General features: G+C 40.2%; 1 protein-coding gene across 5 annotated transcripts in view; it reads left to right on the top strand.

The window, feature by feature from the left end:
• LOC139762069 (uncharacterized) overlaps positions 1-24,614 on the top strand; it is a 455,708-nt gene that overhangs the window by 231,068 nt on the left and 200,026 nt on the right. For 4 of the 5 annotated variants that reach the window (XM_071686826.1, XM_071686827.1, XM_071686825.1 and 1 more), the window contains one exon: positions 15,448-21,340. In XM_071686826.1, coding sequence (XP_071542927.1) covers positions 15,448-16,062 — 615 coding nt within the window. In that variant the 3' untranslated portion in view covers positions 16,063-21,340. Of the gene's footprint in view, positions 1-15,447; positions 21,341-24,614 lie in introns of those variants that run through there. The other variant, XR_011715680.1, reaches the window with a different exon arrangement.

Genomic DNA, 24,614 nt, shown 5'->3' with positions numbered 1-24,614 from the left:
GAACTTTATAGATGCAACCAAGAGAATTTTCTGGTGAATTCCTGATTAAGATATTCTTAATAGTATTATTGTTGCTAAAGGCAACATTTACATTAAAGGATTTAAGCAACATGGGAAGCAAAGTGAAATTATTATTAAAAGGGAGAACTAAAAGATTCTTGGAGTCAATGGGAGGTTTGGGCTCAACTCTATAAAATGATTTCTTTGTTAACTTAAGGAATTTATCAATGAAAGATCTAGGGTACTTTGACTTAGATCCAATAGAATATATCTTCTCAAACTCATCATCAATAAACTCTGGACTGCAAATATGTAATGCCCTTAGGAACATAGATTGAAATGATGATGATTTAACTCTGTCATGTTGAGATGAGTAATAATGGATATATGAGCACACGTTGGTGGGTTTTCTGTATATGCTAAACTTAAACTTGTTTCCTTGTCTATGGATCATGCAATCTAAAAATGGTAACATACCATTATTTTCATTTTCTACAGTAAATTTAATGGAAGGTACTAAATTGTTAAGTAAGGGGAGAAATATTTGTAAATTTTCATTTGTTGGCCAAACACAAAGAACATCATCTACATACCTAAACCAAATTGCATTAGAAGGTAAGATATCCTTTAGTAATTTTGTTTCAAAAAATTCCATATAAAGATTACTTAGTACAGGTGAAAGAGGGTTACCTATTGCCATACCAAATTTTTGAGCATAATAATCTCCATTAAATTGAAATACACAGTCTTTTATACACATTATCAGTTCAATGAAATTAGACTTTGAAACAGGTAATTGAATATCATCCAAGACATCAAATAAATATTCTAAAAGATCATCAACTGGAACTTTAGTGAAACTGAGAACCAATCACTTTCCTCACTTTTCACTAAAGTTCCAGTTGATAACCTTTTAGAACATTTATTTGATGTCTTGGATGATATTCATTTATCTGTTTCAAAGTCTAATTTCATTGAACTGATAAAATTGTGTATAAAAGACTGTTTATTTCAATTTAATGGAGATTATTATGCTCAAAAATTTGGTATGGCAATAGGTAACCCTCTTTCACCTGTACTAAGTAATCTTTATATGGAATTTTTTGAAACAAAATTACTAAAGGATATCTTACCTTCTAATGCAATTTGGTTTAGATATGTAGATGATGTTCTTTGTGTTTGGCCAACAAATGAAAACTTACAAATATTTCTCCCCTTACTTAACAATTTAGTACCTTCCATCAAATTTACTGTAGAAAATGAAAATAATGGTATGTTACCATTTTTAGATTGCATGATCCATAGACAAGGAAACAAGTTTAAGTTTAGCATATACAGAAAACCCACCAACGTGTGCTCATATATCCATTATTACTCATCTCAACATGACAGAGTTAAATCATCATCATTTCAATCTATGTTCCTAAGGGCATTACATATTTGCAGTCCAGAGTTTATTGATGATGAGTTTGAGAAGATATATTCTATTGGATCTAAGTTAAAGTACCCTAGATCTTTCATTGATAAATTCCTTAAGTTAGCAAAGAAATCATTTTATAGAGTTGAGCCCAAACCTCCCATTGACACCAAGAATCTTTTGGTTCTCCCTTTTAATAATAATTTCACTTTGCTTCCCATGTTGCTTAAATCCTTTAATGTAAATGTTGCTTTTAGCAACAGTAATACTATAAAGAATATCTTAATCAGGAATTCACCAGAAAATTCTCTTGGTTGCATCTATAAAGTTCCTTGTGGAAACTGTGATAAATTTTATGTTGGTTAGATGGGTAAGGATCTTTCTGTTAGACTTAAGCAACATAAATATAGTATAAGAATGGGACAAGAATCAAATGCCTTGTTTAATCATGTTAAAAACTATGATCATTGTACTGACTGGAGTAACGCCATCTCAGTTGTTAACTCTAACTCTATTACCAAGAGAAATATCATTGAATCTTCTACTATTAAATACACAAAGAATTATAATCTTAATATTAGTGATGGTCTGTACAAATTAGAAAACTTTATTGTTGATAAGATTTGTAAAATGATAAGTTTATGAACGCTTGTTGTATGTTTTGGACAATCACATGTTTACCAAATGGCGTCCTAGCTTCATCTCTTCGATGTATGTCAACTAACTGTTATAATCCTCTCTTGAGTCTCCCCTGATGATGTGATTATTACACGAAAGTGCACTTGGGAACTTCTCGTGCTTCATTTTCCCCGTGGACTCATAGGAATATATATATATATATATATATATATATATATATATATATATATATATATATATATATATATATATATATATATATATATATATATATATATATATATATATGGAAATGAGATGTTTGAGGACAATGTGTGGTGTGAGGTGGTTTGATCGAGTAAGTAACGTAAGGGTAAGAGAGATGTGTGGAAATAAAAAGAGCGTGGTCGAGAGAGCAGAAGAGGGTGTTTTGAAATGGTTTGGGCACATGGAGAGAATGAGTGAGGAGAGATTGACCAAGAGGATATATGTGTCGGAGGTGGAGGGAACGAGGAGAAGAGGGAGACCAAATTGGAGGTGGAAAGATGGAGTGAAAAAGATTTTGTGTGATCGGGGCCTGAACATGCAGGAGGGTGAAAGGAGGGCAAGAAATAGAGTGAATTGGAGTCATGTGGTATACAGGGGTTGACGTGCTGTCAGTGGATTGAAGCAAGGCATGTGAAGCGTCTGGGGTAAACCATGGAAAGCTGTGTAGGTATGTATATTTGCGTGTCTGGACGTGTGTATGTACATGTGTATGGGGGGGGGGGGTTGGGCCATTTCTTTCGTCTGTTTCCTTGCGCTACCTCGCAAACGCGGGAGACAGCGACAAAGTATAAAAAAAAAAAAAAAAAAAAAAAAAAAAAATATATATATATATATATATATATATATATTATCCCTGGGGATAGGGGAGAAAGAATACTTCCCACGCATTCCTCACGTGTCATAGAAGGCAACTAAAGGGGACGGGGGCGGGGGCCAGAAACCCTCCCCTCCTTGTATTTTGACTTTTTAAAAGGGGAAACAGAAGAAGGAGTCACGCGGTGAGTGCTCATCCTCCGCGAAGGCTCAGATGAGGGTGTCTAAATGTGTGTGGATGTAACCAAGATGAGAAAAAAGGAGAGATAGGTAGTATGTTTGAGGAAAGGAACCTGGATGTTTTGGCTCTGAGTGAAACGAAGCTCAGTGGTAAAGGGGAAGAGTGGTTTGGGAATGTCTTGGGAGTAGAGTCAGGAGTTAGTGAGAGGACAAGAGCAAGGGAAGGAGTAGCACTACTCCTGAAACAGGAGTTCTGGGAGTATGTGATAAAGTGTAGGAAAGTAAATTCAAGATTGATATGGGTAAAACTGAAAGTTGATGGAGAGAGATGAGTGATTATTGGTGCATATGCACCTGGGCATGAAAAGAAAGATCATGAGAGGCAAGTGTTTTGGGAGCACCTGAATGAGTGTGTTAGTGGTTTTGATGCACAAGACCGGGTTATAGTGATGGGTGATTTGAATGCAAAGGTGAGTAATGTGGCAGTTGAGGGAATAATTGGTATACATGGTGTGTTCAGTGTTGTAAATGGAAATGGTGAAGAGCTTGTAGATTTATGTGCTGAAAAAGGACTGGTGATTGGGAATACCTGGTTTAAAAAGCGAGATATACATAAGTATACGTATGTAGGTAGGAGAGATGGCCAGAGAGCATTATTGGATTATGTGTTAATTGGTAGGAGCGCGATAGAGAGACTTTTGGATGTTAATGTGCTGAGAGGTGCAACTGGAGGGATGTCTGATCATTATCTTGTGGAGGCGAAGGTGAAGATTTGTAGAGGTTTTCAGAAAAGAAGAGAAAATGTTGGGGTGAAGCGAGTGGTGAGAGTAAGTGAGCTTGGGAAGGAAACTTGTGTGAGGAAGTACCAGGAGAGACTGAGTACAGAATGGAAAAAGGGGAGAACAAAAAAGGTAAGGGGAGTGGGGGAGGAATGGGATGTATTTATGGAAGCAGTGATGGCTTGCGCAAAAGATGCTTGTGGCATGAGAAGCGTGGGAGGTGGGTTGATTAGAAAGGGTAGTGAGTGGTGGGATGAAGAAGTAAGATTATTAGTGAAAGAGAAGAGAGAGGCATTTGGACAATTTTTGCAGGGAAAAAATGCAAATGATTGGGAGATGTATAAAAGAAAGAGGCAGGAGGTCAAGAGAAAGGTACAAGAGGTGAAAAAGAGGGCAAATGAGAGTTGGGGTGAGAGAGCATCATTGAATTTTAGGAAGAATAAAAAGATGTTTTGGAAGGAGGTGAATAAAGTGCATTACACAAGGGAGCAAATGGGAACTTCAGTGAAGGGGGCTAATGGGGAGGTGATAACAAGTAGTCGTGATGTGAGAAGGAGATGGAATGAGTATTTTGAAGGTTTGTTGAATGTGTTTGATGATAGAGTGGCAGATATAGGGTGTTTTGGTCGAGGTGGTGTGCAAAGTGAGAGGGTTAGGGAAAATGATTTGGTAAACAGAGAAGAGGTAGTAAAAGCTTTACGGAAGATGAAAGCCAGCAAGGCAGCAGGTTTGGATGGTATTGCAGTGGAATTTATTACAAATGGGAGTGACTTTATTGTTGACTGGTTGGTAAGGTTATTTAATGTATGTATGAGTCATGGTGAGGTGCCTGAGGATGGGTGGAATGCTTGCATAGTGCCATTGTACAAAGGCAAAGGGGATAAGAGTGAGTGCTCAAATTACAGAGGTATAAGTTTGTTGAGTATTCCTGGGAAATTATATGAGAGGGTATTGATTGAGAGGGTGAAGGCATGTACAGAGCATCAGATTGGGGAAGAGCAGTGTGGTTTCAGAAGTGGTAGAGGATGTGTGGATCAGGTGTTTGCTTTGAAGAATGTATGTGAGAAATACTTAGAAAAGCAAATGGATTTGTATGTAGCATTTATGGATCTGGAGAAGGCATATGATAGAGTTGATAGAGATGCTCTGTGGAAGGTATTAAGAATATACGGTGTGGGAGGCAAGTTGTTAGAAGCAGTGAAAAGTTTTTATCGAGGATGTAAGGCATATGTATGTGTAGGAAGAGAGGAAAGTGATTGGTTCTCAGTGAATGTAGGTTTGCGGCAGGGGTGTGTGATGTCTCCATGGTTGTTTAATTTGTATATGGATCGGGTTGTTAGGGAGGTGAATGCAAGAGTTTTGGAAAGAGGGGCAAGTATGCAATCTGTTGTGGATGAGAGAGCTTGGGAAGTGAGTCAGTTGTTGTTCGCTGATGATACAGCGCTGGTGGCTGATTCATGTGAGAAACTGCAGAAGCTGGTGACTGAGTTTGGTAAAGTGTGTGAAAGAAGAAAGTTAAGAGTAAATGTGAATAAGAGCCAGGTTATTAGGTACAGTAGGGTTGAGGGGCAAGTCATCTGGGAGGTAAGTTTGAGTGGAGAAAAACTGGAGGAAGTGAAGTTTTTTAGATAAGTGGGAGTGAATTTAGCAGCAGATGAAACCATGGAAGTGGAAGTGAGTTACAGGGTGGGGGAGGGGGCAAAAGTTCTGGGAACATTGAAAAATGTGTGGAAGGTGAAAACGTTATCTTGGAAAGCAAAAATGAGTATGTTTGAAGGAATAGAGGTTCCAACAATATTATATGGTTGTGAGGCGTGGGCTATAGATACATTTGTGCAAAGGAGGGTGGATGTGTTGGAAATGAGATGTTTGAGGACAATATGTGGTGTGAGGTGGTTTGATCTAGTAAGTAATGAAAGGGTAAGAGAGATGTGTGATAAGAAAAAGAATGTAATTAAGAGAGCAGAAGAGGGTGTATTGAAATGGTTTGTTCACATGGAGAGGATGAGTGAGGAAAGATTGACAAAGAGGATATATGTGTCAGAGGTGGAGGGAACAAGAAGTGGGAGACCAAATTGGAGGTGGAAGGATGGAGTGAAAAAGATTTTGAGCGATCAGGACCTGAACATGCGGGAGGGTGAAAGGAATGTAAGGAATAGAATGAATTGGAATGATGTGGTATACCGGGGTCGATGTGGTGTCAGTGGATTGAACCAGGGCATGTGAAGCATCAGGGGTAAACCATGGAAAGTTTTGTGGGGCCTGGATGTGGAAAGGGAGCTGTGGTTTCGGTGCATTATACATGACAATTGGAGACTGAGTGTGAACGCATGGGGCCCTTGTTGTCTTTTCCTAGGGCTACCTCACACACATGTGGGGGGAGGGCGTTGTCATTCCATGTGTGGCAGGGTAGTGACGGGAATGAATAAAGGTAGCAAGTATGAATTATGTACATGTGTATACATGTATATGTCTATGCATATATATGAATACGTTGAAATGTATAGGTATGTATATGTGCGTGCGTGGACATGTATGTATATACATGTGTATGTGGATGGATTGGGCCATTCTTTCATCTGTTTCCTTGTGCTACCTCGCTTACACAGGAGACAGTGACATAGTACAATAAAGAAAAATTATATATATTTATTTATACTTTGTCATTGTCTCCCGCGTAAGTGAAGTAGCGCAAGGAAACAAACAAAAGAATGGCCCACCCCACCCACATACACATGTATATACATACACGACCACACATGCACATACACATACCTATACATTTCAACGTATACATATATACACATGTACATAATTCCTACTTGCTGCCTTTATTCAATCCCATCGCCACCCCGCCTTACATGAAATGACAACCCCCCCCCCCTCCACATGCGTGCGAGGTAGCCCAAGGAAAAGACAACAAAGGCCACATGTGTTCACACTTGGTCTCTAGCTGTCATGTATAATGCACTGAAACCACAGCTCTCTTTTCACAACCAGGCCCCACAGAACTTTCCATGGTTTACCCCAGACGCTTCACATGCCCTGGTTCAATCCATTGACAGCACGTCGACCCTGGTATACCACATCGTTCCAATTCACTCTGTTCCTTGTACGCCTTTTACCCTCATGGATGTTCAGACCACGAGTGCTCAAAATCTTTTTCAGTCCATCTTTCCATCTCCAATTTGGTCTCCCACTTCTCCTCGTTCCCTCCACCTGTGACACGTATATCCACTTTGTCAATTATTCCTCACTCATTCTCTCCATGTGACCAAATCATTTGAAAACACCCTCTTATGCTCTCTCAACCACACTCTTTTTATTACCACACATCTCTCTTACCCTTTCGTTACTTACTCGATCAAACCAACTCACACCACATGTTGTCCTCAAACATCTAATTTTCAACACATCCACCTTCCTCCGCACAACTCTATCTATAGCCCACGCCTCGCAACCATATAACATTGTTGGAACCGCTATTCCTTCAAAGATACCCATTGTTGCTTTCCGAGATAATGTTCTCGCCTTCCACAAATTTTTCAACGCTCCCAGAACTTTCGTCCTCTCCCCCACTTTGAGAGACACTTCCACTTCTATGGTTCCATCCACTGCCAAGTCCACTCCCCAGATATCTAAAACACTTAACTTACCTCCCAATTGACATGTCCTTCAACCCTACTGTATCTAATAACCCTGATCTTATTCACATTTACTCTCACCTTTCTTCTTTCACATATTTTACCAAACTCAGTCACCAGCTTCTGTACTTTCTCACCTGAATCAGCCACCAGCGCTGTACCACCAGCGAACAACAACTGACTCTCTCATCCACAACAGACAGCATACTTGCCCCTCTTTCCAAAACTCTTGCATTCACCTCCCTAACACCCCCATCCATAAACAAATTAAACAACCATGGAGACATCACACACCCCTGCCGCAAACCTACATTCACTGAGAACCAATCACTTTCCTCTCTTCCTACACGTACACATGCCTTACATCCTCGATAAAAACTTTTCACTGCTTCTAACAACTTGCCTCCCACACCATATATTCTAAATACCTTCCACAGAGCATCTCTATCAACTCTATCATATGCCTTCTCCAGATCCATAAATGCTACATACAAATCCATTTGCTTTTCTAAGTATTTTTCACATACATTCTTCAAAGCAAACACCTGACCCACACATCCTCTACCACTTCTGAAACCACACTGCTCTTCCCCAATCTGATGCTCTGTACATGCCTTCACCCTCTCAATTAATACCCTCCCATATAATTTCCCAGGAATACTCAACAAACTTATACCACTATAATTTGAGCACTCACCTTTATCTCCTTTGTCTTTGTACAATGGCACTATGCAAGCATTCTGCCAATCCTCAGGCACCTCACCACGAGTCATACATACATTAAATAACCTTACCAACCAGTCACCCCCTTTTTTTAATAAATTCCACTGCAATACCATCCAACCCCATTGCCTTAGTGGCTTTCATCGGGTTGTTCGGATAAGGAAGGATGTGTTGGAAATGAGATGTTTGAGGACAATATGTGGTGTGGGTTGGTTTGATTGAGTAAGTAATGAAAGGGTAAGAGAGATGTGTGGTACTAAAAAGTTTGGTTGAGAGAGCCAAAGAGTGTTTTGAAATGGTATGGTCACATGGTGAGAATGAGTGAGGAAAGATCGACAAAGAGGATATATGTGTCAGAGATGGAGGGAATGAGGAGAATTGGGAGACCAAATTGGAGGTGGAAAGATGGAGTGAAAAAGATTTGAGTGATCAGGGCCTGAACATGCAGGATGGTGAAAGGCGTGCAAAGAATAGAGTGAATTGGAACGATGTGGTATACCAGGATCGACGTGCTGTCAGTCGATTGAATCAAGGCATGTGAGGCGTCTTGGGTAAACCATGGAAAGTTTTGTGGGGTCTGGATATGGAAAGGGAACTGTGGTTTCAGTGCATTACATATGATGGCTAGAGACTGAGTGTGAACGAATGTAGCCTTTGTTGTCTTTTCCTAGTGCTACCTCATGCACGTGCGGGGGGAGGGGGTTGTCATTTCATGTGTGGTGAGGTGGTGAAGTGAATGAATAAAGGCAGGAAGTATGAATTATGTACATGTGTATATACGTATGTGTTTGTGTACGTACATTGAAATGTATTGGTATGTATATGTGCGTGCGTGGACTTATATGTATATACATTTCTGTGTGGGTGGGTTGGGCCTTTCTTTTGTCTGTTTCCTTGCGCTTCCTTGCACTACCTCACTAACGTGAGAGACAGCGACAAAGTTTGATAGATAAATAAATAGATAAAAAGTTGATAGCAATAATCATGTAAGTTGTTTGTTGAAACATATTAATATGCTTTTGCAGAGAATGTTATAAAATTTTGTAATTATTTGTTTCAGGAGAGTGGTGAAAAGAACACAGTCGGTTTATTGTCTGTTACGTATAACACTGAAAGTTAAATGTACATACGTATACATTTATTTTCTCATTTGAGGGGATAAATAGGTTAGAACAATTTAAAAAAATTATACAGAAATCATTATTATTTAGTTTATTGTTGAAGGCCATCATTCTATTCCCCCTTCCTGGATATGCCCCTAGCACCAAGACGTCAAAAAAATATGTGCTGAAAACTTTTCTTAACATGTGAATGACATAAAGTTAATACTGGTTTCATGAAATATTCAGTGTATTGCTATAAATATGGCACTGTGATATAATAAGGATTGCAACACTGTACTGAAACTAGCTTTGGCTAGTTTCAGTACAGATAAATAAAAGAAAAACTTGTCTCGAGGCCCATCATCAAACAAGAATAAAGAACTCAGAGAATAAATTTCAAGGTCTCTTGGAAAGCAAGATTATTACCACATCAAGGGTTGTTAGAGAGAGGGGGATAGTATTATTGTGTTATGATGGCTCATTCTATTTGTTAGGCTTACCCGTCTTTTGTTGTGGTGTCATGATGGTTCAGTCTGGGATACCCTCGTTTGTTATGGTGTCATGTTGGTTCAGTATGGCATACCCACTTTTACTATGGTGTCATGCTGGTTCAGTCTTGCTAGCCTTACTCTCGTTGTTATGACATGATGGCTAGACTTACTCTCTTATGTTATTATGACATGATGGCTGAATATAGGTTCTTCAAATAAAACACTTTCTTTTCTGTATCTATCACTGTTCCATTACCATAAGAGTTCTAGATCTAGCACTACGAACCCTTTTAATGGCCTCACAGGGGAAAAGGGTGCCACAAAGGGTGAGAAAAGCAGCAGCTCTAACTGCAGTCTATTATTAAGGCAAAGCCTGACATCTGTAGTTGCTTAGCTCTCAGAGATTGCATAAGTCTCTGCATGGAAGTGAATGCTGTTTAAGGCATGCCCCAAAACTTCCTCAGTGAATTCCAATTTAATTGAATGGATTTTCAGTGAAAGATAGGATTCACAAAGAGTAGAACTATCTGTAGAGACAATGAAAAGTTTCCAGAATGATATAAAGGAAGGAGGATGAGTTAAACGTGAGATACATTGAATATCTCTTAAATTCCATTGGAATTTGCATATCCTGGGAAAACAATTCAATATAAGAAAAAGGGACTCTGTCCTTTTGTCTTTGGGACCAATCTGGAGAAATTCTCCTTTTGTCTTTGGGACCAATCTGGAGAAATTCCAAGACATTTGAGAGTTATTCTTAACAATTGCTTGCAAAATGTTAAATTGAAGTGGCATATTTTGGATCTGGAGACATTATATTTCCTCAATGTACTGGAACATATGAGAATTAGCCAGAAAATCCTTTGTCTCTTCAAAGTAAGTACTGATGACATTGAGGACCTCTAAAATATCTACAAAGAATGCTGAGAAAATAGTACACTGTCTGATTTTCTTCCAAAGAAGGTTGTGGTAGTTAAAAAAAAAATCAACGAACAACTTGTGAGAACCATCAGGCATCAGGTGGTCTCTGTAAGAAAAAAAAAAAAAGAATTGACCCCCCAAATTATGAAGAATGGAAGTTCAACTCCTATCCAAGACAAACTGGTCACTGAAACAGGTTCTAATGGTGATACCTCATTATATGAAACCTCAGGGTCAAAGTCCTCCACCCAAGAGGAAGGGCCCTGTGTCTTGTTATAACTTAGAAGGGGGCTTTGGGTCTTTTGACCAAAAGGAGGGGGCCCAAAGTACCTCTGTATAAAGGAATGGGGAGTGAGGAACATAAGAAGAGCTTTGCAGCAGAATCACAATGAGATTTACAATGATTTTAAAGTTGTACCCAGTGTAGTGGATGGTATTTAATATTTGAGGAAGATATGAATGGATCTCCTTTCTTATAGAAAAGGGAACACCAACAGAAGGACTGTTGCAAGCCTGTAATGGAGTGGAGTCAAGCTGTACTCAGTCCAGGGAAAATCCAGAAGCATTCTCAACTGTTGAGGTTCCTATATCAGTCGCTGGTCAGTGCATTAAAAAAAGGAGAATTCTACTCATATTTTGCTCAAGTTTCAAGGGCTGGGTTCTCACCACAGTGCAACCTGTAACAAAGCAAACTGGGAAAGTTTCCATTATACGAAAAGTGTACCAGTACAACTAAGTGCTGAAATCCATCCGTGTAACAGTAAGCACCTCTCAAAGATAAAGAATCATTCTGAAGTGCACCTGCTGTGGTATACTGTAACTCTTCACTTGGAGGCCATTAATTTCAAAGTGACCTGCACATTTGACAGTACTGCATACTTTGGTCTTTGCTAGAAATGACCCAGATGGATGCCAAGATCCTTTGGTAAAGGATACAGTGATCTGAGGGTTATGTTAAACACAACAGAACATGCAACAAAAAAGAAAGCTACTCATGCTTCTTTCTAGATAAAGGTATGAGACTCTCATTACTTACGTAAATGCTTCTTTCTAGATAAAGGTATGAGACTCTCATTACTTAACTCCAATTCAGTGGGATTCCTAAAGCTTATCTAACTCCTGTTTTATGTCAGGGGACCAGCACCTTTCTTTTTAAGTATTCTTAGAAGAAAAACACTCGAGACTAAAAATGAACAAAATAGTGGCACTCAAAATGTGCTGCAGAAACTACTTGATCTAGTTGCTAATAACATTACACTCACTTGCTTGGAGCAGCCGAGTCCCCGATGCAGGCCCAAATCACAAAATTAATCTCAGAATGGATATAAACCAGGTTTTCTCAACTCTCTTGGTGGAGGTCCTCAAAATGTATCTCCATGACAGGACTGATACAGAATCTGACTGAACTAGGAGGTAAATGATTAACCCTTTCCTCACTGATGCTGCAGCAAATTGATGGTAGGCTAGTTGACATGGAACTGAAAAAGAGTCAGTTTATCCCCTAACCACAGCTTGGGAATACTGTACCAGATTAGCTTTTCAAATGAATTTACCTGAAGACAAGATCCCATCATTGCACCAAATTATTTTGTAAGCTGATGGCAGTCTTCTTGGTGAGGGTCACCCATCACCACTGATGTATGGTATATAACCTGTCAATAATGAAATAATTCAGCCACAGAGACAGCATTATTGAGAGGGACTGGAGTAGTAAATATAACCTTTGATTGCTGAGTGTCTTCACTATTTCCTTCAGAATATCAAACTCTATTTTTCACTGAATAGAGAGTACATTTAATCACACGTTTCATCAAATATCACATGAAGGATACAAATAGTGTAGAAGCTTGTATATTTAATTTTGCCGAAAATATCTGAAAAAAATTAGAAATATAAGTGAAAGTGGTACAAAGTACATATGATATACATCATTGTAAAGTACCACGTACAAAAACATAAAAAGAAATACTTTTCCTTGCTTTGTTGATGTTGTGGAACTAATGGCAGAAGAATGAGTGAAGGTCATGCCACAGCTCCTGCACACCTATAACAGGACAGTGGTTGATTATTCCTTGTCTTAAGTGGTACCTTCATCGTTGTCTTTGGCAGTAAACTACAGAACAAAACCAGTGCAAGATATATGTATAGTACAGTACTGTATAGGGTAAACACATATGCGTACATGATAAAAGCTTAATAACCCTATGCATACATGATAAAAGCTTAATAACAACTCGCAGTATTTATACTACAGGTAGCTATAAACACGGTTAACTCTTCACGAAACAGTAAAGGTATATTATGTACTTCACAACAGCAAGATATTGTGTCCAAGATGTACACATAATACTGTCCATAAATTATTGAAAAGAAACAGCGCACACGATAGGCATCCGAACATATGCAAAGCTGAACTGAAGGAATTCCATTGCGTCATGGAAGTAGGCAGTAGCTTCAGCCAGTTACATATCAGGCCATTATTAGCCACTAGTCAGCATTGCTGAAGCATGTTTGATATAATGAACATTACATATTATTAACAACACTGGTTGGTTGTTCCCTCAATTCTATCTGCTATTAGTGAACATTCCAACTCTGATTAACAAGTGTTCAGTACCACATACAGCATATGCTGCCACAATATGGAGGGCATCACATTTTAGGGTTATTAGTATTGAGGAATTTTGCTGTATATCATCCGTACCACCACCAGAGGGAAATGGATTTTCTGGTTATAAGTATGGCTTATATATATATATGAAGTCTATTGGGGATGAGAGAGCTTGGGAAGTGAGTCAGTTGTTGTTCGCTGATGATACAGCGCTGGTGGCTGATTCATGTGAGAAACTGCAGAAGCTGGTGACTGAGTTTGGTAAAGTGTGTGAAAGAAGAAAGTTAAGAGTAAATGTGAATAAGAGCAAGGTTATTAGGTACATTAGGGTTGAGGGTCAAGTCAATTGGGAGGTGAGTTTGAATGGAGAAAAACTGGAGGAAGTGAAGTGTTTTAGATATCTGGGAGTGGATCTGGCAGCGGATGGAAACATGGAAGCGGAAGTGGATCATAGGGTGGGGGAGGGGGCGAAAATTCTGGGAGCCTTGAAGAATGTGTGGAAGTCGAGAACATTATCTCGGAAAGCAAAAATGGGTATGTTTGAAGGAATAGTGGTTCCAACAATGTTGTATGGTTGCGAGGCGTGGACTATGGATAGAGTTGTGCGTAGGAGGATGGATGTGCTGGAAATGAGATGTTTGAGGACAATGTGTGGTGTGAGGTGGTTTGATCGAGTAAGTAACGTAAGGGTAAGTGAGATGTGTGGAAATAAAAAGAGCGTGGTTGAGAGAGCAGAAGAGGGTGTTTTGAAATGGTTTGGTCACATGGAGAGAATGAGTGAGGAAAGATTGACCAAGAGGATATATGTGTCGGAGGTGGAGGGAACGAGGAGAAGAGGGAGACCAAATTGGAGGTGGAAAGATGGAGTGAAAAAGATTTTGTGTGATCGGGGCCTGAACATGCAGGAGGGTGAAAGGAGGGCAAGGAATAGAGTGAATTGGAGCGATGTGGTATACTGGGGTTGACGTGCTGTCAGTGGATTGAATCAAGGCATGTGAAGCGTCTGGGGTAAACCATGGAAAGCTGTGTAGGTATGTATATTTGCGTGTGTGGACGTATGTATATACATGTGTATGGGGGTGGGTTGGGCCATTTCTTTCGTCTGTTTCCTTGCGCTACCTCGCAAACGCGGGAGACAGCGACAAAGCAAAAAAAAAAAAAATATATATATATATATATATATTGCCTCAGTAAAAGCCTTGTGGTTCACTAGGAACTCCAGGCACGTGCCCTAGGGGCTGTCTTACACAGTAGTGGGTCAAGACAAGCTTGAGCCATACCACTGGAGGAATAGACACACTCCAACAGTTGAACCAGGATTGAAAAGTTAAGTAGTATTGAACAGCACTAGGTGGGCATAAACTACTTTCTGTTTTGATTCCTGTCTTGTATTTCCAATAAGCCACACAGAAAAAGACAAGCTGGATTTGGGCATCTAAAAACACTAAGATGTACAGAAACCACACCCAAAGGTGCTTTAGGAAAATCTTTTCTTTAAACCTCATTTTTAAAGATATTTGGCCATGTCAAGATAACTAAAATATTTCAGTACCTTGGGATGCCCCATTACAATGCTGTAAGTTAAGGTATGGGACTTGCTAGGTAACATAGGACAGTGAATTACCCCTTGGTCTTTGAGTAATTATAAACACCCACTGTGAACAAGGTAAGTACTTAAAGTAACATGGAGGAAAAATGCTCACAATGATTTCATCACGGGATTTTACACATTTTTTATGTTAACAATTGCAACTTCTGTTTAGACTTTATTACTCGCAAAGGCATTATTATGTGCGTGTTACATTCTTTGTAAGTTGACAAAGTGTACTGTATGTTCTAGAGCATTACCCATTTCTCGTTGCTAATACATCTGTTTTAACATCATGACTCAGATATATTATGTGCAATGTAAAGACATACATGACCTTGTATTTTGGTCTGCTTATCCCCACTTCCACAGTCTATAGAGGATGTTTCATCTGAACCTCCTTCCTGGACAGTGTCAAATACAATGGATATTGTTTTGCTTGTCATGTAGTTGGAGAAAAACACATGCAAAAGTAATATAGATACTGTATTGATCAGTTCTTTCAATGCAGGCTTCAGAAGATGCTCTACGTGCTCGGGAAAGGATCCTTGAGGCTGCAGGTGAGCTAGCGGCTTCCATGGAGTCTTTATCTGTCCACAACAAAGACGGTAAAATAGTAGGTCCAGTGAATGATCTTGAAGTTATAGTGGAAGAAAGAGAAACAAAGAATGATACAGTTTGTCCACCTCAAGTGGTAGAAGTTGGTGATGAAATAAATGATGATAAAGATCCTCTTGGAATGACTGATGTCACTTCTCTTGAGGAGGGTAAAAATCATGTGGATGTCATAATTGGTAATCCATCCAAACAGGCAAAGCCTGAAAATTTTGAAGAAAATGTCTGCACTACTACTCTTTCAATTCAAGATGAGAGTGGTTCAGAAAAAGATGTAGTGAGTGATTTTGTCATCAAGGATCAAGAAAACACTGAGAGCCAGCAAGCTTGTGAAACTATTACTGGACAGGAGTTTGTTGAAAGTGAAGAAATTCAAGTACAACCTTTCAGTCCTCTTGAACTGAGCAACACTTCTCCTTCCAGTTCATCCTCCTCCTATGATGATGAAATGAATACTTTGAGTAATCTTGAAGGTTTTGCCTCTAATGCAGACTTGAATTTTGAAAGTTAAGTGTTAGTCTACTGAAATATATTTGACATGATACAATCTCTTCACTCATAACAAAATAATTTAACACATTTCCTTAATGTCTGTGATACATATTCATCTTTCAGGGAGGAGCATTTAATTTTCAAGAAATAGTATAGGAGGGTGAGAGGTGTGCAAGGAACAGAGTGAACTGGAAAAATGTGAAATACTGGGGTCGACTTGCTGTCAGTGGACTGAATCAGGGCATGTGAAACATCTGGGGTAAACCTTGGAAAGGTCTATGAGGCCTGTATGTGAATAGGGAGCTGTGGTTTTAGTGCATTACACATGACAGCTACAGACTGGATGTGAACGAATGTGGCCTTTTTTGTCTGTACTCTTGGTGCTACCTTGCTGAAGCAGGGGGTATCAATGTTGTTTCCTGTGGGGCACGGTAGCACCAGGAATGGATGAAGGCAAGCAAGTATAAATGTGTATGTGTGTATATATGTATATGTGTGTATGTATTTATATGTACATGTGTATATGTTGATATGTATATGTGCATGTGTGGGCATTCATGAAGTGTTTTAGATATCTGGGAGTGGATTTGGCAGCGGATGGAACCATGGAAGCGGAAGTGAATTATATCTATCTGTAGCCCACGCCTCGCAACCATATAACATTGTTAGAACCACTATTCCTTCAAACATACCCATTTTTGCTCTCTGAGATAATGTTCTCGCCTTCCACACATTTTTAAAGCTACCAGAAACTTCACCCCATCCCCAACCCTGTTACTCACTTCTGCTTCCATGGTTCCATCTGCTGCGAAACTCACTCCCAGATATTTAAAACACTTCACTTCCTCCAGTTTTTCTCTGTTCAAACTTACCTCCTGATTGACTTGTCCCTCAACTCTACTGTACCTAATAACCTTGCTCTTATTCACATTTACTCTCAGCTTTCTTCTTTCACACACTTTACCAAACTCAGTCACCAACTTCTGCACTTTCTCACCCGAATCAGCCACCAGCACTGTATCATCAACTGACTCACTTCTCAAGCCCTCTCATCCACAACAGACTGCATACTTACCCCTCTCTCCAAAACCCTTGCATTCACCTCCCTAACAGCCCCAACCATAAACAAATTCAACAACCATGGAGACATCATGCACAAATGCCACAAACCAACATTCACTGAGAACCAATCACTTTCCTTCCTTCCTACTCGTACACATGCCTTACATCTTAGATAAAAACTTTTTACTGCTGCCAGCACCTTGCCTCCCACACCATATACTCTTAATATCTTCCACAGAGCATCTCTATCAACTCTATCACATGCCTTCTCCAGATCCATAAATGTTACATACAAATCCATTTGTTTTTTCTAAGTATTTCTCACATACATTCTTCAAAGCAAACACCTGATCCACACATCCTCTATGACTTCGGAAACCACACTGCTCTTCCCCAATCTGATGTTCTCTACATGCCTTCACCCACCCTCTTAATCAATACCCTTCTATATTAATTTCCCAGGAATCCTCAACAAACTTAAACCTCTGTAATTTGAACACTCACCTTTATCTCCTTTGCCTTTGTACAATGGCACTATGCATGTATTCTGTCAATCCCCAGGCACTTCATAATGAACCATACCTACATTGAATATCCTCAACAACCAGTCTACAACACAGTCACACCCTTCTTTAATAAATTCCACTGCAATACCATCCAAACCCGCTGCCTTGCCAGCTTTCATCTTCCGCAAAGCTTTCACTACCTCTTCTCTGTTTAGCAAATAATTCTCCCTGACCCCTTTCTTTTCGCACACCACCTCAACCAAAACACCCTTTATCTGCCACTCTATCAGATCTAACACATTCAACAAACCTTCAAATACTCACTCCATCTCTTTTTCACATCACCACTACTTGTTATTACCTCCTCATTAGCCCCCTTCACCAATGTTCCCATTTGTTCTCTTGTCTTATGCACTTTATTTACCTCCTTCCAAAACATCTTTTTATTCTCCCTAAAATTTCATGATACTCTCTCACCCCAACTCTTATTTGCCCTCTTTTTCACCTCTTGCACCTAACTCTTGACCTACCTCTTTCTTTTATACATCTCCCTGTCATTTGCACTATTTCCCTGCAAAAATCATCCAAATGCCTCTCTCTTCTCTTTCACTAATAATCTTACTTCTTCATCCCACCACTCACTACCCTTTCTAATCTGCCCACCTCCCATGCTTCTGATGCCACAAGCATCTTTTGTGCAAGCCATCACTGCTTCCCTAAATACATCCCATTCCTCCCCCACTCCCCTTACGTCCTTTGCTCCCACCTCTTTCCATCCAGCACTCAGTCTCTCCTGGTACTTCCTCACTCAAGTCTCCTTCCCAAGCTCACTTACTCTCACCACTCTCTTCACCCCAACATTCTCCCTTTTATTTCTGAAAACTGCTACAAGTCTTCACCACCTCCACAAGATACACAAGATAATGATAAGACATCCCTCCAGTTGCACCTATCAGCACATTAACATCCAAAAGTCTCTCTTTCACGCACCTATCAATTAAAAAGTAATCCAATAATGCTGTCTGGCCATATCTCCTACTTACATACGTATACTTATGTATATCTCTCTTTTTAAACCAGGTATTCCCAATCACCAGTCCTTTTTCAGCACACTAATCTACAAGCTCTTCACCATTTACAACACTGAATACCCCATGTACACCAATTATTCCCTCACCTGCCACATTACTCACCTTTTGAAGCGTGGGAGGTGAGCAGATTAGAAAGGCTAGTGAGTGGTGGGATGAAGTAAGATTATTTGTTAAAGAGAAGAGAGTGGCATTTGGACGATCTTTGCAGGGAAATAGTGCAAATGACTGGAAGATGGATGAAACAAAGAGGCAGGAGGCCAAGAGAAAGCTTTAAGAGGTGAAAAAGAGGGCATATGAGAGTTGGGGTGAGAGAGTATCATTAAATTTTAGGGAAAATAAAAAGATGTTTTGGAGGGAGGTAAATAAAGTGCCTAAGACAAGAGAACAAATGGGAACATCGGTGAAGGGGGCTAATGGGGAGGTGATAACAAGTATTGGTGATATGAGAAGGAGATGGAGTGAGTATTTTCAAGGTTTGTTGAATGTGTTAGATAGAATGGCAGTTTTAGGGTGTTGTGCGAAGTGGGAGGGTTAGGGAGAATGATTTCGTAAACAGAGAAGAGGTAGTAAAAGCTTTGAGGAAGATGAAAGCTGGCAAGGCAGCGGGTTAGGATGGTATTGCAGTCAGTGGAATATATTAAAAAGGGGGGTGACTGTGTTGTTCACTGGTTGGTAAGGATATTTAATGTATGTATGACTCACCTGGTGAGGTGCCTGAGGATTGGCAGGAATGCTTGCATAGTGCCATTGTACAAAGGCAAAGGGGATAAAAGTGAGTGCTCAAATTACAGAGGTATAAGTTTGTTGAGTATTCCTGGGAAATTATATGGGAGGGTGAGGGTATTGATTGAGAGGGTGAAGGCATGTACAGAGGATCAGATTGGGGAAGGGCAGTGTGGTTTCAGAAGTGGTAAAGGATGTGTGGATCAGGTGTTTGCTTTGAAGAATGTATGTGAGAAATACTTAGAAAAGGAAATGGATTTGTATGTAGCATTTATGGATCTGGAGAAGGCATATGATAGAGTTGATAGAGATGCCCTGTAGAAGGTATTAAGAATATATGGTGTGGAAGGCAAGTTGTTAGAAGCTGTGAAAAGTTTTTATCGAGGATGTAAGGCATGTGTACGTGTAGGAAGAGAGGAAAGTGATTGGTTCTCAGTGAATGTTGGTTTGCGACAGGGGTGCGTGATGTCTCCATGTTTGTTTAATTTGCTTATGGATGGGGTTGTTAGGGAGGTGAATGCAAGAGTTTTGGGAAGAGGGGTAAGAATGCATTCTGTTGTGGATGAGAAAGCTTGGGAAGTGTCAGTTGCTGGTGGCTGATTTGTGTGAGAAACTGCAAAAGCGAGTGACTGAGTTTGGTAAAGTGAGTGAAAGAAGAAAGCTAAGAGTAAATGTGAATAAGAGCAAGGTTATTAGGTACAGTAGGGTTGAGGGACAAGTCATTTGGGAGGTAAGTTTGAATGGAGAAAAACTGGAGGAAGTGAAGTGTTTTAGATATCTTGGGAATGGATTTGGCAGCAGATGGAACCATGGAAGCGGAAGTAAATCATAGGATGGGATGTGGCAAAAGTTCTAGGAGCATTGAAGAGTGTGTAGAAGTCGAGAATGTTATCTTGGATAGCAAAAATGGGTATATTTGAAGGAATAGTGGTTCCAACAATGATGTATTGTTGTGAGGCGTGGGCTATAGATAGAGTTGTGCGGAGGAGGGTGGATGTGCTGGAAATTAGATGTTTGAGGACAATATGTGGTGTGAGGTGGTTTGATCGAGTAAGTAATGAAAGCATAAGAGAGATGTGTGGTAATAAAAAGAGAGTGGTTGAGAGAGCTTAAGAGGGTGTTTTGAAATGGTTTGGTGAAATGGAGAGAATGAGTTATATATATATATATATATATATATATATATATATATATATATATATATTTTTGCTTTGTTGCTGTCTCCCGCGTTTACGAGGTAGCGCAAGGAAACAGACGAAAGAAATGGCCCAACCCAACCCCATACACATGTATATACATACGTCCACACATGCAAATATACATACCTACACAGCTTTCCATGGTTTACCCCAGACTCTTCACATGCCCTGATTCAATCCACTGACAGCACGTCAACCCCGGTATACCACATCGATCCAATTCACTCTATTCCTTGCCCTCCTTTCACCCTCGTGCATGTTCAGGCCCCGATCGCACAAAATCTTTTTCACTCCATCTTCCCACCTACAATTTGGTCTCCCACTTCTCCTCGTTCCCTCCACCTCCGACACATATATCCTCTTGGTCAATCTTTCCTCACTCATTCTCTCCATGTGCCCAAACCATTTCAAAACACCCTCTTCTGCTCTCTCAACCACGCTCTTTTTATTTCCACACATCTCTCTTACCCTTACGTTACTTACTCGATCAAACCACCTCACACCACACATTGTCCTCAAACATCTCATTTCCAGCACATCCACCCTCCTGCGCACAACTCTATCCATAGCCCACGCCTCACAACCATACAACATTGTTGGAACCACTATTCCTTCAAACATACCCATTTTTGCTTTCCGAGATAATGTTCTCGACTTCCACACATTCTTCAAGGCTCCCAGAATTTTCGCCCCCTCCCCCACCCTATATATATATATATATATATATATATATATATATATATTTTTTTTTTCATACAATTTGCCATTTCCTGCGTTAGCGAGGTAGCGTTAAGAACAGAGAACTGGGCCTTAGAGGGAATATCCTCACCTGACCCCCTTCTCTGTTCCTTCTTTTGGAAAATTAAAAAAAAACAAGAAAGGGGAGGATTTCCAGCCACCCGCTCCCTCCCCTTTTAGTTGCCTTCTACGACACGCAGGGAATACGTGGGAAGTATTCTTTCTTCCCTATCCCCAGGGATAATATATATATATATATATATATATATATATATATATATATATATATATATATATATATATATATTTTTTTTTTTTTTTTTTTTTTTTATACTTTGTCGCTGTCTCCCGCGTTTGCGAGGTAGCGCAAGGAAACAGACGAAAGAAATGGCCCAACCCCCCCCCCCCCCCATACACATGTACATACACACATCCAGACACGCAAATATACATACCTACACAGCTTTCCATGGTTTACCCCAGACGCTTCACATGCCTTGCTTCAATCCACTGACAGCACGTCAACCCCTGTATACCACATGACTCCAATACACTCTATTTCTTGCCCTCCTTTCACCCTCCTGCATGTTCAGGCCCCGATCACACAAAATCTTTTTCACTCCATCTTTCCACCTCCAATTTGGTCTCCCTCTTCTCCTCGTTCCCTCCACCTCCGACACATATATCCTCTTGGTCAATCTCTCCTCACTCATTCTCTCCATATGCCCAAACCATTTCAAAACACCCTCTTCTGCTCTCTCGACCACGCTCTTTTTATTTCCACACATCTCTCTTACTCTTACGTTACTTACTCGATCAAACCACCTCACACCACACATTGTCCTCAAAAATCTCATTTCCAGCACATCCATCCTCCTGTGCACAGCTCTATCCATAGCCCACGCCTCGCAACCATACAGCATTGTTGGAACCACTATTCCTTCAAACGTACCCATTTTTGCTTTCCGAGATAATATATATATATATATATATATATATATATATATATATATATATATATATATATATATTTTTTTTCATACTATTCGCTATTTCCCGCGATAGCGAGGTAGCGTTAAGAACAGAGGACTGGGCCCCTGAGGGAATATCCTCACCTTGACCTCTTCTCTGTTCCTTCTTTTGGAAAATAAAAAAAAAAAAAAAAAAAAAAAACGAGAGGGGAGGATTTCCAGCCCCCCGCTCCCTTCCCTTTTAGTCGCCTTCTATATATATATATATATATATATATATATATATATATATATATGTCCACACATGCACATATACATACCTATACATCTAAACATATACATATATATACACACATAGACATATTCATATATACACATGCACAGAATTCATACTGTCTGCTCTTATTCATTCCCATTGCCACCCTGCCACACATGAAATAACAATCCCCTCCCCCCGCATGTGCACAAGGTAGCACTAGGAAAAGACAACAAAGGCCACATTCGTTCACACTCAGTCTCTAGCTGTCATGTATAATGCACCAAAACCACAGCTCCCTTTCCACATCCAGGCCCCACAAAACTTTCTATGGTTTACTCCAGACGCTTCACATGCCATGGTTCAGTCCATTAACAGCACATAGACCCTGGTATACCACATTGTTCCAATTTACTCTATTCCTTGCACGCCTTTCACCCCCCCCCCCCCCCCTTTTGCATGTTCAGGCCCTGATCACTCAAAATCTTTTTCACTCCATCTTTCCACCTCCAATTTGGTCTGGCACTTCTCATTCCCTCCACCTCTGACACATATATCCTCTTTGTCAATCTTTCCTCACTCATTCTCTCCAAGTTACAAAACCATTTCAAAACACCCTCTTCTGCTTTCTCAACCACACTCTTTTTATTACCACACATCTCTCTTACCCTTTCATTTCTTACTCGATCAAACCAACTCACACCACATCCACCTTCCTGGCACAACTCTATCTGTAACCCATGCCTCGCAACCATATAACATTGTTGGAACCACTATTTCTTCGAACATACCCATTTTTTGTTTTCCAAGATAACATTTTCGACTTCCACACATTTTTCAACGCTCCCAAAACTTTCGCCCCGTACCCCACCCTATGATTCACTTCAGCTTCCATAGTTCCATCTGCTGCCAAATCCACTCCCAGATATCTAAAACTTCACTTCCTCCAGTTTTTCTCCATTCAAACTTACCTCCCAATTGACTTGTCCCTCAACCCTACTGTACCTAATAACCCTGCTCTTATTCACATTTACTCTCAGCTTTCTTCTTTCACACACTTTACCAATATATATATATATATATATATGTGTGTACATGTATGTGTACGTGTAGGAAGAGAGGAGAGTGACTGGTTCTTGGTGAATGTAGGTTTGCGGCAGGGGTGTGTGATGTCTCCATGGTTGTTTAATTTGTTTATGGATGGGGTTGTTAGGGAGGTAAATGCAAGAGTTTTGGAAAGAGGGGCAAGTATGAAGTCTGTTGGGGATGAGAGAGCTTGGGAAGTGAGTCAGTTGTTGTTCGCTGATGATACAGCGCTGGTGGCTGATTCATGTGAGAAACTGCAGAAGCTGGTGACTGAGTTTGGTAAAGTGTGTGGAAGAAGAAAGTTAAGAGTAAATGTGAATAAGAGCAACGTTATTAGGTACAGTAGGGTTGAGGGTCAAGTCAATTGGGAGGTGAGTTTGAATGGAGAAAAACTGGAGGAAGTGAAGTGTTTTAGATATCTGGGAGTGGATCTGGCAGCGGATGGAACCATGGAAGCGGAAGTGGATCATAGGGTGGGGGAGGGGGCGAAAATTCTGGGGGCCTTGAAGAATGTGTGGAAGTCGAGAACATTATCTCGGAAAGCAAAAATGGGTATGTTTGAAGGAATAGTGGTTCCAACAATGTTGTATGGTTGCGAGGCGTGGGCTATGGATAGAGTTGTGCGCAGGAGGATGGATGTGCTGGAAATGAGATGTTTGAGGACAATGTGTGGTGTGAGGTGGTTTGATCGAGTGAGTAACGTAAGGGTAAGAGAGATGTGTGGAAATAAAAAGAGCGTGGTTGAGAGAGCAGAAGAGGGTGTTTTGAAGTGGTTTGGGCACATGGAGAGAATGAGTGAGGAAAGATTGACCAAGAGGATATATGTGTCGGAGGTGGAGGGAACGAGGAGAAGAGGGAGACCAAATTGGAGGTGGAAAGATGGAGTGAAAAAGATTTTGTGTGATCGGGGCCTGAACATGCAGGAGGGTGAAAGGAGGG

Source organism: Panulirus ornatus, chromosome 3 (assembly GCF_036320965.1).
Source record: "Panulirus ornatus isolate Po-2019 chromosome 3, ASM3632096v1, whole genome shotgun sequence".
Taxonomy (NCBI): domain Eukaryota; kingdom Metazoa; phylum Arthropoda; class Malacostraca; order Decapoda; family Palinuridae; genus Panulirus; species Panulirus ornatus.
This window is presented reverse-complemented; position numbering and strand designations above follow the sequence as displayed.